General features: G+C 39.1%; 1 protein-coding gene across 1 annotated transcript in view; it reads right to left on the bottom strand.

Annotated features, from left to right (window-relative positions):
• PICALM (phosphatidylinositol binding clathrin assembly protein) overlaps nucleotides 1-14,396 on the bottom strand; it is a 71,387-nt gene extending 56,991 nt beyond the window's left edge. Inside the window, exon 1 of the mRNA XM_067315014.1 lies at nucleotides 14,100-14,396. Within this exon, the coding sequence (XP_067171115.1) occupies nucleotides 14,100-14,229 (130 nt within the window). The 5' untranslated portion in view covers nucleotides 14,230-14,396. The remainder of the gene's footprint in view (nucleotides 1-14,099) is intronic.
• Between the last annotated feature and the right edge of the window lie 856 nt (nucleotides 14,397-15,252).

The following is a 15,252-nucleotide window of genomic DNA, read 5'->3' as shown; positions in this document are numbered from 1 at the left end:
CACTCTTGAATGCCTCCTCAACTTCATGCAAAGTCTGAAGTAACACTATGCCCTTACCGGAGAGCTTGCTCTCGGTGGTGCAGTAACATGACCATAGCACAACCTACTGGAACAGGGAAACCATTTCAGCAACAGCAGACACTGCAGAACACAACAAAATCCTCGCTGAGCACAACTCTGCAGTGGTTTTGAAGCAAGGCAGCTTGTATCTCTTCAGGGAGGGAGGTCTTTAATATAACTAAGTTTTACTTCAATATCTAATCCTCCTGAACCCTGCCGAGAACACCCGGCCTCAACTTGTGGCACTAAGTTTCCCAGCTGTTGATGCCACTATTTGGGATAAAATTAAATGGACTTTCTTCAAAGCTTCCAGTCCTACAGCCCAACTGGTCCATGTGGGATTCAGATTAAATCTTTTGAAAACTGTATCCGAAGGAGGCCAAAGTACCTCCTGTGCCACCTTGCAACCTCAGTGGCTTCCCTAATTCTGCACTACAGAAAAGGAAACAGAAAACATGCCCGACTTAATGCATAGCATATTTTGTCAGCAAATACCTCTAGCACAGTTTCTAAATTCAAACATTTACATTTTCTGCATATATAAAGTCTTCACACAGTTATAATATAGGTGCTTTCTGGATGTTTAACATCCACATCACTTCACTGTAAAAGATTCACCAAGAAAAAAAAAGCTTGTTGTAATGGTATACCATCATTCTACAACATGATAAAACTGAAAACACTGAATGTGAATGCCAGCCTGATTTCCTTCCATGATGTCTTATTGAACAGATTTGCAAGCTATAATGTTCTATTTTTTTTTTTTTTTTTTAAGAACTAATCATACACATAATTCATGTTTCTCCTCTTGAACAGCATGGCTGCATCTTTTGGTTAGTTTAATAAACAAAATGCAGGTAAGAAACAACCAAAGCCATCTGACCTGATGTTTTCCTACTTCAGTACTTGTCCCACGCCTCCAGCTCAAAAAATCTTATTCATTCTAGTGAAGTTGTTTGGGACATCTGTTAGTCTCTTCCCATGTTAAAACCAGACTTTTAAGGTTCCATTTTCTTCTAAATAGTATCTAATTCAGAACAAGAACAGTACATTTCACCTGAACTCTTGCAAGTTGCAACAAAAGGCACATTTGAGCAAAAGGAGCCATGCCGCTGTATTAGCCTGCCTCCATCAGCGCTGAAAGAAACTACAGAAAAAGACGCATATATCCACCTCCCTACAGCAGAGTGTTTTGGTCAGACTATGACCTTTTCTACATCAAAGGTTTTTCAGTTTCTGGAAAGCGTTCATGCCGAAACACGTCTTCTACTGTGCAACCTCCCAGACTCTGTAATGCCTACAGCATACAAAGTAGTCCTATATTGATGGCCTCAGCAAACTGGAAATTACATAGCAAAATAAATTCAATGTAATTAAAGTTGTACATTGTAATTGTAAAAATATTTAAATGCACAGTAGGACACATTTCTTGGCAGATGCCATCCTCTACAACTTCACTTATGATAAAGGGTTTTTCAGTTAATTACTGGTGTTAAAAAAAACAGAAAACAAAAAAACCCATGATTTTGTGGAAACACGCCTTACTTTGTGAAGAGTTCATGCTAGTTTGTTGTACAAAATAAGCTATATTGTCAAAAGATTTTAACAGTGGAATAGCATTTATGCTAGGTCCTTTTGTCACTGCAGAATTTTGTTAAAAATTTTTTTGTATTAATTGATACTACTGAAACAGCAAAAATATGAAGAAAGGACCATGCCTTGTATACGGCAAATGAACTTATCATTCTGCAGATATTAAGTTCCTATATATGTGCTACCAACAGGTCTAGTGCCTCAGAAGCAATTTTTCATATCTTTAAAGCACTTTAATCAAAGACTGTATCAACCAAGACCACACACTTCTGAAGATCATCTATTCAGAATAGGCACTGCAGGAGTAGTAACATGTTTCATGCCGCAAATGTTACAAAGTAAACAGAAGTGTCCTATAGACAAAAAAGCTTGCTTTTCATATACCTACACAGAGTAGCAAAATTGGAGTTTCATCTGATATTTAGGAGAAAAAAAAAAAATCAGTGAAATCTGTGCACCTAACACCAAAGAAATTAAGTCATATTGTAATACGGCATGATAAATAAGTCATGCTCTCCAAATGTCACAGAAATGCAGAAGTTGCTTTAAGCTATTCGGGTTCATTCTAATACAGTATGTATCAAAAGCCCAGTATATAAACTTACTAAAAGGCATGCGTTTTCTGACATATAATAAACAGAAGTAAATCCTATTCAGAAATGATCTATTACGACTTGCAGTATTTATTACAAGAGTGCTACATACTTTTTTTTTTTAAATAAATAGTAAGATTCCCACCTGTTGGAGCAGAATTCGTCAGACTGTAGGCCTCAGACCAGATTCATACCTGAGTAAGCCTTACACACATCATGCTACAATCCCAGATATGCGATATTTCTTATTTTGTGTGATAAGTCCCATTATTTTGCTGCTCTCCTGGGAAGTACCTGCAGCATGCTTCCACAGCTCCCAGTTAGATGATTCCTTGCTGTTGAGATGACTAAACAGAAGTCAACATGTCTCAATGAAAACTGCAGCTCTTGAGTTAAGAGCTTGTAAGCCATGACAGAATTAGCCGAACAACGGAAAAAGTGGGAAAAGGGGAAAAATAAGGTAAGGTCAAAAAAAAGAAAGAAATCTTTGCTGATTAGTTGCATTGCTAATAAGCAATAGCAAAAAAAAAAAAAAAAAAAAGGAAAATCCTGCAGATTCTGTAAGAGAAGCAGGTCAATCACAAACTAGTAACCCTCAAGATTTTACCATGAGAATATCTCTCCACTCACAACGCAGGTTTGTGCAGGGGGAATAAAAACACTTGTTCAGAACTTGCTGCAAAGCTTTCATTACCAAATCTCAGCTGACAGACCGAGGAGGAAAACAATTTAAATTATTTGCCTATCATATCAAAATCTTTTTCTTAAAAGAAAAAAGCCATGGCATATGACTTCGCTTGCATATGCACACAAGCAGATACACAAACGTTAAATATTTACCATTTAATGAAAATTGAACACCAACCTCCTACAAAGTGACTGGCAGGAAATCACACAAGACAGCGCAGATTTACACAGTCAGGCACTCTGGGTTGGCACCTTGGAGATCAAGCAGGCTGTTTTTGTACTCCCCAATGTTCTACAAAACCGTTCAAATATGCAGTTTTACAGAATATGTCTGAGACTTTGTTTCTCAGGGTTGAAAAACTGAAAGAGAAGTAACCAACTTTGTAATGCAGTGTGAGGTCTAAGAGGATAATATAAAGTCTAAAATGAATTCTAGACATCAAATTATGAAACAGGTTGCTTTTCCTCCATCCCTTCCTCTCCCCCCTAAATCCCACAAGGGATTTCTTCATGTGAAAGGACACCTACGCACCAGCCATCTATATTCAACTTCTGTCTGTTCCTAAGAGGGACTGATCTTCAATACTCCCAGCAGGGATAAGAGAAAGAAGCTCAACACCAAACTTCAAGCTGTTCCTTCTGTGCTAACATATTTGGTGACTTATGCTATGGTCCAGTTTTGGTAATAAAGTGCCACTACTTTGTAAATTACCAATTTATTTTTTATCAGCTAAAATTCAAAGACACTCAGATCTCAAGTACTTCTTGCAGCCATTTTAACACAAGCCCCACCAACTTCATAGCACCTATTCTACATTTTGCACTTAAAGGAGGTGAACTACATTTCTCTGATGTTTCTCATCGACAGCACTGCTCATATCTTTACTTTTGGCAAAGATAGGATGAGTTTTTGACATGAACAGTTAACAAACTAGATAAAATAGAGGAGATCAAAGAAAAGAAATAATCATTTCTCCCCAATCAAAACATAGGTATCTTCATAAAATGTTTAAACTGACACTCATGTACTGCAAGCGCACAGCTCTCCCATGGAGAAAGGCAGTCAATAAAGGAACAGCTAAAATCCTCCCAGCTATAAATAGAAATGTTGAAAATGCCTGCCTCATTTAGCCTTTACTTCCCTCTTCAATTTAGACTAACATCTCCCATGAGATATCTGGAGCTCCCTGAGCAAACAAAACTCATCCTGGCTCATCCGAGTATAGCTTCATTGCACATTTAAATAGCACCCTTTAACAAGGGCACAACAGCTAAAAGGTTAAAACCATCCTTTCTAGCTCATGTCAAAGCTGATTAGAATAAAAGTTTTAAAATATATTGTGATTTAAGCAAGAGTGGAGCAGAAGTGGTCTTCACTGAGCATGGAGCATGAAAATGAGGTTTCATTTTTTAGCATCATACATTAAGCTTTACTGATTAAAAAAAAAAAAAGCGAAGTGCCTTACAAAGGGAAACCTACCCTGTTATGATAATGTTGGTGTGCTTGAGCTGCATAAATCCAAACCAGCTCTTCCCTTCATCTCTCAATTTTAAAAGAGGTCTTTCACAAGCATTTCTTTAGTGATGATGTGGTCATCAAGTTTCACAAAGTTTTACAGGAGCAAACATGGAGCTTTAAACCCTTTAAGACTGAAACTAGATGAGTAACTGAAGCTGTAAACAGCAAGATCTCCTCCAAATCACATGGCCTCCGGACTGGAATTTCTGTATTTGCTGTGCACTAACACATGTCTCCATCACAAAGATCCTCTACAGTAAACAAAAGACAAGAGCAGAAGTAAGCATTATAGTATCTTGTGTAAGCCTTACTACACCCCAAGGGGCTGAACATATTCCTGTCTACAATTGCTCCTCATTAACAGTTTTAAAGAAAGGAAGAAAGCATCTCATCAGACCTGGTCTATTCTACTTAGGCATAACCAACCCAGAAGAAAGTCTCCTCATAAAATAAATGCCTGTAAACCAAGAAGAAACCTGGAAACATAAGAGTTTCAAACTCATAACACCACAATTCCAAACACAGGAAGTTCAAAGGATCACAGTGTTCCAAGGCATCTGAGAACTAACAGGAAAGCTTCTCTGAATGTCATTCGCTCGTATTCCAAATTAGAGCATTAAAACAAACTTCACATATTCCATGCTTTTAATGGGATGGTAATCTGCTAGGAAATTATGTTGAACTATAATTATAAATGTTTGATAGACTTAAAGCTGCTACCGTTGTGGCAAAGAATTGCAACTGGACCAGGAAGAAAGTTTGAGCTAGTTCCCTATTAGCTATCAAGAACTTTAAATAGAAGTCTGTATTCAGACCATCATTTTTCCCCTCAAATACAGTATAATGTGCTTTTCCATTTTTCAAATGCTTTGCAGCTAGGAATTGTGCATCTTTAGCTTTTCCATCAGAGAGCTAATCAAAAGCAACAGCTTACTATGCATTTCATACTCTTGTTAGTAATAACTACATCCCACTAAGGCAGAAGTGTTCATATTTGGTTTCCATTGCCTTTTCTTTCATTCTCATGATTAGAATCCACTTGAAATAGATTTTTGATACCCTAGATTTAATTCGGCAATGTTATACAGTGACACCTATAACTAAAAGGCATGGACTCCTGAGAGAAGTAACTGCTGTTGAATTTAATACAGATTAGTAATATACTGCAGAAAAAATTACAAAAAAAATAATAAATTCAAATTCACTAATTTGAATGGAAGATAGTTAATGAGATTAGAGTATGCCTTTATCAGTGAAAGCAAAGTGACATGGATTGTCATCCTGAGAACTAATTCAAAATTAAAAGATACCTAAGGATTCCTGTATATTTCTTTATAGTAAAGAAACTTTGTTTGTCTCAAGAGAATGAAAAAGAATGCAAGTATATTATTCAGAAAGGTATTTTGGCTTGTTTGACTGCAATATTATGATTTGAGCAGTAGTAGTTACAGTTCATGATGAGTAAAAAGTAACCACAAATAAAATACCTGGATTTCATCCCTAAAATTTACAAACGGAAATAATCACTATTATGTGATTATTAAATGTAAATACCCCCTGTAAGACAGAAAAAAGGACATTTCAGCAATTTTATAAGCTAGATTCAATTAAGCTAGCTTTACACAAATACAAAAATTAATGAAGAATTGCTTTGTTAACTTCAGATCTATATAGTTGCGAAACAAAGTAAAGTAAGTATTCCTAATAGAGACTGATTTTTAAATGAAAGATTTTTAAGCTTGTCATAACAGTATGTTTGCTAAATTATGAACACCAATGGTTTCTGGCAAATAGAAAAAGAAACAGACCATTAAACCCAATCAAATTACACTGCTACTCACAGTATGGTGGCTTAACCACAATAGTTGAAACAACTTTTAACATTTCACATTAAAAACGAGGTCAAGCAAAGGATTCAAAGAGCTGTGGATCAGGAGAGTTCGTGAAGTTTGAAGTAGGTTGCAATGGGGGCTGCAACTATTATGGCAGTGCTATGTGGAGGGAGGAGGTAAATCAAATTCAGACTCAAGTGTGACCCAATTTCCAATTAAATATTGACCCATTTGTCAGCAAAAATGCAGATCTCAATCAAATAAATTAAGTACAACTTCAAACAAATTTAGGTGAATTGCTGAAGTGATTCCTGAACATCAACTTTTTTTTTTTGGTAGGCGGGGGTATAATACATAACAAAACTAAACCTAAAACAAAAAGCACACACCTGAAATGCAAGGGACAGGTACAGAAGTATTGCTACATCCCATTACAGTTGCTCTTCATCCACCTCAAAAGCATCCAAACATAACTAACAGTAAAGTAAGTTACAAGCAGCCCTCAAGAATGCCAAAGAACATGAAGACGTTTTTATTATTTGATAGCTACAACACCGAGTCTTCTAATTTGGCAGATATTACTATAATCAAAAAGTTATAGACAATTAGAGCTTCCGTAAGTGGATTTACTGCCAGGTTAAAGGTGCAGTAAATCTAGCAAGCATTTTAAACATATATTTACTTATGTTTGAAACCTGCATTTAGTTTCATTCATTCTGGTTCTTGAAATCCAGTTTACTATTGTAACTTTAGGAACTGGTGCTGTGCACCAGAATACCAGTGTTTTGTGGGGGGGGGGGGGAGGGGGGGTTGAGCTAAAATAATTGAGGAATGATATGAATTTTGTTACCATTTTTTTCAACTGACTTGATAAAACCTGGTTTTAGAAGCTAACGTGGGGGGAAAAAAAGCATTTTTATACATTGTTTCAAGAGGAAATAGTGTCATAAAAATTATAATTGAGCATTGATATTTTTGCATTAAATTGTATTAAATTAACTATTAAAATTGACAAAAGTTGCAAACAATAGACATATGTTGATGTTGCAGTGAACAGTTGGCAACTGGAATAGTTAAGCTACATGCTACTGCAAGTACCTTATTTAGAGTAAATACATAGAATACCAGAGTGTTGTTTCAACTAGTGAAAACTTATCACTTCCTACATTGGTAAAAAGATTCACTGCTGCTGGAACGACGGCATTTAAGAATATATGAGCTTATAACTCAAGGACTCTGCTTGGGAGGAAGTAATAAAGAACATTAAGTGAAGATTTCAGAAGTGTCTTTTTAAGAGAATGAGTGGAAAACTGAAAAGAAGGGGTTGATGTGGAGAGATCTTCAAGAAATCAACATAGGAATGGAAAAAATTACGCAGGAGTGATCAGAATTGGTACAAAATAGAGCTTACTGCATTTTTTTTTTATTTTATAGACCATTGATAGGTTATGACATGAATCCAAATAAAACCACAGGATTTCGAGATGGATGACAGCCAAAATTCCTAATCCTGCTTTTGAGCCACTTCTTAGCATGGAGCTAGAGGGAACAAGCCTGAAGTGAAACCCCAAGTTACTTTTGGTATAGATCTTGTCATTTTGCACCTTCTGTTTTCAGGTCAAACCTACAAAAACCTCATTTACTCATGTTTAATATTGCAAATGATCCAGATAAGCACTACATTAACAAAACTCCTTTAGCAAAATGTCATAGGGAGGTTTAGTCACAACTGGATATTTCAGTATATTTGTTATTAAGCTTTTCATAAAGTTAAGTCATTTTCACAGATAGTTAGATACTACAACATAGTTTTACTTCAATTCCCTCATTCCTCAACTCTCAACACCTGATTTGCCACATATTACTTATAACTTGGATTTGCCATTAATAGACTTGAGAGTACCACAAGTTAACACCAGATTTGCTAACATTATTTTGAGCTTACCAACTTATTGATTTCTACCTCCTTTGAGTTTAAGAGTACACCAGTTATCAACAAGTTCACACCCTAGAGACTCAGGATCACATTTCAAAATGGACAGAATTGACAGCAAAAAACATATCAAACCCAACAATTCTGTAATCAACATCAATCATTTCTTTCCACTTTCTTGTAGTTTTCCGACTAGTTATTTCTTGCTTGCTTCTAATCCAGTGCAGATATAGCCTGTAATAAAATTTCTCTCCTACCTCAACCTTTGCAAGGTAACATTCAGATCCACATTACAACTACTTTGAAAGGTTAAGACTTCAGCTGTTAGGAAACCTGAAGGGTCAAGCTCTCATACTGATGGACATATAAAACAATTATTTGGCACAAAGCAAAGTTTTCACTGCTGCATCAAAAGAAGAGTTTGGAGAGAGACTCGTAAGTAAGAAAGCATACCTGAGATTATTGGTTTAAATTTATATCAGGAACTATCTGGAAATGATTGGTACACTACGGAACGTCAAGACTTTAAACAAAGTCATTTATAATACGCATTTGATTGCTTCTCAAACATTTAAGAAATAGCTCCTGCAAGGTTTACACAAAATACAAGTGCACATATCTGACTAGTAGTATCTCAGCCTTTTAATACTCAAGCACAGATTACTCTTAAAACGGTGAAAAGACTTTAAGGATATTGAGAAACTTAAATTTAAGAAGGCTTACCAGCCTCATAATAAAAACAGTAAAATTAAAAATACTAAGCTTCAGAATACAAATGGTGTCTGCTTCAGAAAACGTGTGGTACTTTCTAGGGAGAGCAAGATGTCAACAACATTTTATAAGTGAACTTTCCCAACATGCCACCAGCATCACCTGCTAATATAGTCTACTTATCATATACTTCACACAAGGCAATGTACACAAAACAGAAAGGGGAAATTAAGTTCCATGTTGGATAAGTCACATTTTTTGTATTATTACACAAACTAATGTTACTTTGTGAATCAGTGACTAAGAACAGTTTAAAACTCTCGCATCAACAGACTGAAAACTGACCTTAAAATTAGAAACTAAAGATTGAAATAGATCATTAGGTCACAGTCTGGCCCGCAAAAGAATGCCTTTACTAAGCATCACTTTTCAAAGACGTGAAAGATGACTGCCCCATTAAAAACCATAGTAAGAGCGATAACTCAAAGTTATATGACAACTGAATAACCACAGCTTGATGCAAAACAATGGCAGTATGAAGATTCACAGTAAGCTGAATGCAGGTGTCCTATAGCTTATCCTTCTTAGTTCCTGCCTCTTACTTCATCTGAAGTAGAATACTGCTGCAGGCTAAGGAAAATAAAACAACAGCTGCAGAACTAAATGGCTATTCTTTCTGCAAATGAGCAGCTGTGGTAGAAAATTGGCCCTCTGGCAGTCTAGAGAGGAGTATGATAGTTCTTGTACTCTACTAAAAGGCACAAGTGAATATTCCAAAAATATTCTAGTAAAAAGTTTGGAAAAGTTGGCTAATGAAGAAATTCAAAGTATTCACCTTTTTTTCTGTGTTCTTTCATGTTTCCTTTAGAAAGAAAATAGTAATAATGCAATTATCCATTATTTGAAATAATTATAGATACATAGAACAGTTCTAAGTACATATAACCACGAGTTGCCTCCAGAAATCAACTATAAACTGGGAAGCAAAAACCAAGAGAAACTTCAGGTAAACCTGCCAAATAGAAAACATGAAGTTGGTAAAGTACTGCAAACAAAGACAATCTATATCTACTGGAGAATACATTGGATTTGGAGACACTAGGAGTTAGCTTACTGAATCATTGAAACCCAGTTTTGCTTCAGTATTAAAAGTCAGACTAGCACTTAAAACACTGTATTCCCCAGCTTCACTACAAATCTCCTGTGGGATACAGGGAAAAGCACTAAAAGTCATTGCGCCTCAGTTCTCCAAGAAATCCTCCATTTACCTTCTTACTTGAAAATAGAAGCTGTCCCCAACAGGGATATCATAAAGCAAGTCTAACAGGGTTTTTATTTGCACTAGTAGTAGCCTATAAACAAAACTTAAAAAGCTGACATGAGGACTGTGAAATAAGTTCCCAACAAGTGCAATTAAGTTTACTTTCACTAGTTTCTCACAAACATCTACACAGCACAAGGCAGGTTTACTATCTTCTTTAAAAATACTGATTTACTTCACAATAAGAAGTGAAGGAAGTTGCACTCTGGCATAACTACAGAGAGATTTCCTGGTAAGTATGGATAATTACAGCATTGCAACTTCCTTCCAAGCCACCCATCCACATTCTCTTTAAAAGAGCGCTACTCCATTAGGCACAAGCCGATAGGGTTACTATACTGCACTCCTTCAAGAAACCCAACCCTAAAAATGTTTTACATCAAAGCTTTTCTAACTACACTCCACAACATTCACATGTACACAGACATTTTTATGCTACTCAGTTCCACTTAACCGACCTACTGAAACTTCCTAGTTGTCATCATCTGTTTACCTTCTGTTTTTTCTGATATTAATTACACACACAAGCAGTGGTTTGTCCACCTAGAATCACGTGAAAAAGTGAAATCTGGCAACAAGTTTTCCAGCATTATGTACATTCAATCTCTAGTGCTTGTTCTTTGCACTGCTATACAGTACTGAATTCAGGTAACAAAAATTAAGTATCAAAGAAAGTGGTGCATAAATTTCAGTATACAAATAAACCTACAACCAGTTCCGAGCTGTCACTGCTCAGAGATGTGAAAAATGGGACAAAGTCCTAGTGAAACTAGGTTTTCTGTAAAAGAAATTTCATGAACCATGCTTTGCATAGTTTCAAGACCATTAACCTGTCTGACTACTGTAAAACAAGTAATCCAAATCACCATGATTATAAAAGCAGCACCTAGATTACCAAACCGAATCCTTGTCCCAACTATAAGACTGGAATTCCAGAACAGGAGAAACAGTATACCCTGATGTAAAGATACGACCATAAGGCGACTGCTGCCTATCACAGGCCAAGCCCACTTGTAAAACAGAATTCTAATTCTTTCTCCCTCAAACCAAACAAGCAACTAAGCTTTGTAATTGGTGAGAAGGGATGTTATTTGGAGTAGATTATATTTTTATCATTTCAGGTCAAGAATGTTTTTTTTTTAATTCTTTGATAATTAAAGGTAATACAGAGGGAATATAGGCATATAGGATTGGGATCTCTTCAATTCTGGAACTCCATAAACAGATAAGAGTAAGATAAATTGGAATAGGAATGATCATGAGTACATGAGTACTTATTTTGGATGCCCCCTGATTGTATGAGTTGAGATAATGTGAGGCTGAGTTACTTAATATGTTCATGATGCTTAAGCTTAATAAAAATATATATATATACATATATATATATATATATAAGACGACAGTCACAGATTTTGAGATCTATATAAGCAATACGCATACCACATGAACAAGAAATTAAGCCATTGTCATAGAAAAGGCTATGAAACTAAGGCTTGATTCCAGGACAGTCCCACAAAATTTGGCTCATCCGGTTGTCCAGAACATAGCTTTTCAGAATGAAGTAATATTTAACTGTCATGATCATCATAAACACACTAAAAAATACATTCAAGAAGCATGTTGCCTATGAAAGATTGGTGTATTAATAGTCATTCACAGCAAGATGTCAATTTTTAGGGTTTATCTAGTATTTAGAGGGTTTAAATTGTTTGCAAAAGGAAGATATGTGCAAGTAATTCAGAGGTGGGGCTTGAGTCACAGCTTCTGAAGGAAAAAAAAAGCATTTATTTTTAAACATACAACCATAAACAGTATGAACAAAGAAAACTTTCAAAATATGAAAGCGTGTGTCATTTCCTGATGCCAGGACCAGACACTCCCAACAAACTTATTAGGGGCAGCATACAAAACTTGATCTAGCCTAGATCTCTTTTTACCGATTAAAAAAAAAAAGCGACCAGTATTAAAACTAATGAATTCTGTCAGAAAAAGGCATGAACTGGGACTTTTTACAGCCCATAATAGTAGAAGGCTCCCGCTTGTAGTAGAGAAGGGACTTAAATGCAGAAATGGTTTTCTCATCTAGCAACTACCCAAAAGCTTTCTAAGTTCAAAGAGTACCAAGCACCTTTCTATGACAGCATCCTATAAGTCTCAATTAATATGTCCCCTAGCAACCATGTTCAGAACACCACCCTTATATATACATGCGAGTCTGAAGAGCAGTTGCCTCATCAGTTTGATCTTCCTTTCCCTAAGGTTTATATGGTGAAATAATTCAGATGCTAAAAGCTTTATTACTGAAACTATTTTTTTTGCTATTCCACACAAAAGGGGAATGAGAGAGGGAAAGAGTCTGACAAAGGGTTCTCCAGAAAGCATCCCTTCTGTTGTCTGAAATCCAGCAGCACCATAATTTCATACATAAGCCATATGACAAGGTTTTTTCTCTACATGGAACTAAGTTACTTACAATCCAAAGATTTCCTGGGCCTTCTGACACCCTGGGCTGACATTAAAAAATATCAAAGCTAATCATTTACCACTCACTGTTCAGATAAGAGATTAAATGAAAGAAGAAATATCAGGAAGAAACTGAAGCAGCTGTTCTAGGGTTAGCCTAAAAAAAATAAAAAATGGATCACATCACTTTCAGTTACTCACAGATCAAGAATTTCTTAAACCTTTAAGACAGACATGGTTTGGTGGAAAGAAGGAATAACTACGGGATATGCAATCCAAGTACTATCATCTGGTCTTGTTATCTTGACTTAGAGGGACTCACAAGGGAAAAAAAAAATTGAGACACATGAAGATCCCAGCCTTTTCCTCACAGATGTGGGTGGGAGAGAAGGAGAAAGCATGCATACAAAAGGCACATCTACAGTTCTCCCTCCATTTTCTTTCTTTACAGGTGAGAAAAGGTTAGTGGGGAGTTCCTTAAGGTCTAGAACAAATAGATGTGAGCTAATCAGGTATTCAAGTCAGGTGCATCCTTAGTCCTGTGACCTTATAGCTTAATGGAAGACACAGTAACATGAACTTCAGTGCTCATCATTCTCTTCATAGTCACCTGAAAGGAATGGAGTTGTGAGAAGACCTTTTAGAGCCTTCCCATTGCGGATCTGTTTTTAATAGATGCTGAAAAGTGGATGATTCCTATATAGGAGGTTAACCTCAGATACTGAAGGTCCGAAGAAGTCTTCCTATACCCATTTTCCCAATGGAAGAAAACAGACTAGAAAGGATACAATTAAGAAAAACACTCTTATAGAAAGAGATTTGTCCCTCAGGCACTCATTTCACATGTTCTTCTACATGGAAGAGCTAGAAGAACAACGAAGAAGCAATTTTTTTTTTCCCTAACGGACTATCTTGGAGAGAATTAAGGTAACTGATCAGCTATTCCTTCTGAAGCTTCAGTATCTCCTGAACAGAATGGAGGAGTGCTGTCCTAGCGGACAAGACAGATGAGCTCAGTTAATAAGGAAATCCCAGCCCATTCCCCTCCGCTCGGTCTCCGTGGTTCTTCCTCTCCAAGGAAGGGATACGGGGCAAGTGCCTTCCCTCAGGAGCTCACCACCCTACGCGCAGGGAAGCGCCGGACAAGGCCCCATCTGGGGAGGAGGAGGTCCGCTGAGCAGCTTCCCCACCACGCCGTCCCCACGCCCCCATCCTGCCCCCCAAACGAGCGGCGCCCGGCGCTGAAGCGCGCGGGGCTCCCCGCCTGGCGACGCTCCGCGTCCCCGCGAGGCCGCTCCTCGGCGGCCCTCCCGGACCCCGGCACAGGCCGGGCGGCCCCTCTGCCCCGCGGGGGAAGCCCCCCGCCCGCCCCCACCCCGCTACTCACAGTCCAGGTGCTTCTTCTTGGGCCCCATGACCTCGTGGGTCGTGGCCTTGCAGACGGTTTTCGAGACAGCCGAGCCGGTCACGCTGTGCTGCGCCGCCGTGATGCGGTCGGTGAGGCTTTGGCCGGACATGGTGGACGCTGGCGGCGCTGGCAGCGAGCGCGGCTCCGCTGCCTCCTCGGGGGCCGGGACTGGACGGGACGGGACGGGAGGACTAGCCGGGGATGGAGCTGGCGCGGCTCCCTCACCCCGCCGTGCCGCAGGCGGCCCCCGCTCCGCCCTCAGGGACGGACCTGTCACCCGAGCAGGGACCCCTCCTCCTCCTCCCACCCCCCTCCCCCAGCCGCCGTCCCCTCCCCCTCGCGCCTTCCGCTCGCCCGGGGACAGGGGACACACGCTGGGCGCCGCAGGAAAATGGCGGCGGCACAGCTCCTCCTCGGATCTTTCCGGGCCGCCCGCATCACGTGACCGGCGCCCCGCCCCACGTGACTCGCGCCGCCCCGCCGTGCCTTACGGGACGCTCCTCCCCCCTTGGCGCCACGAGCCGGAGTGGCGGGGAGGGGGGAGCGGTCACGTGGTGCGGCGCGCGCCCCCCTGCGCGGGTGGTGGGGGCTGTTGAGGGGCGGCGTTGGCGCTGACCGTTGGCCCTGACCGTTGGCCCTTGGGTGCGGCGGGCTCGTGCCGGCCTCGCCCTCGACGGCGAGGGGGTCTGAGGGGGAGGTCGATGGGTGAAGACAGGCACGCATCCCAATGCTGGGTGATGTGTGTGGGCAACCCTATTCTTTCCCATTAAAAACATAGATTTGGTCAGTGGGAATATCCATGGGTTCATGTGGGTTTCTGCAGGGTGGAGTAAAGTAGTAAAAAGCTCTGTGAAAGTTCATGAAAGAAATGAGAGGTTTCCATCCCAAAGGAAGTTTTTGTATTTCTCAACTTGGAAAGTTTTGTGGCAACTCCTTTAGTGCCACCTTAGACAATGAAAATGTAAAGAAAGAAATCTGTGCAAAGGCTGTGAGGAGTTTCGGGCTGTGTGGTTGCTGTGATCATGCCTCTCCTCAGTGTTTACTTTTTATTTGAAAGCTTGCCAAAAATTTTTCAAACGTGCATCAGGGCAAGCATAAATTTTTGTTTTTTTCCATCCAAGTCCGTTCACGA

This window comes from Apteryx mantelli, chromosome 1 (assembly GCF_036417845.1).
Source record: "Apteryx mantelli isolate bAptMan1 chromosome 1, bAptMan1.hap1, whole genome shotgun sequence".
Lineage (NCBI taxonomy): Eukaryota > Metazoa > Chordata > Aves > Apterygiformes > Apterygidae > Apteryx > Apteryx mantelli.
The sequence above is the reverse complement of the archived record's forward strand: the minus strand, read 5'-3'. Positions and strand labels throughout refer to the sequence as shown.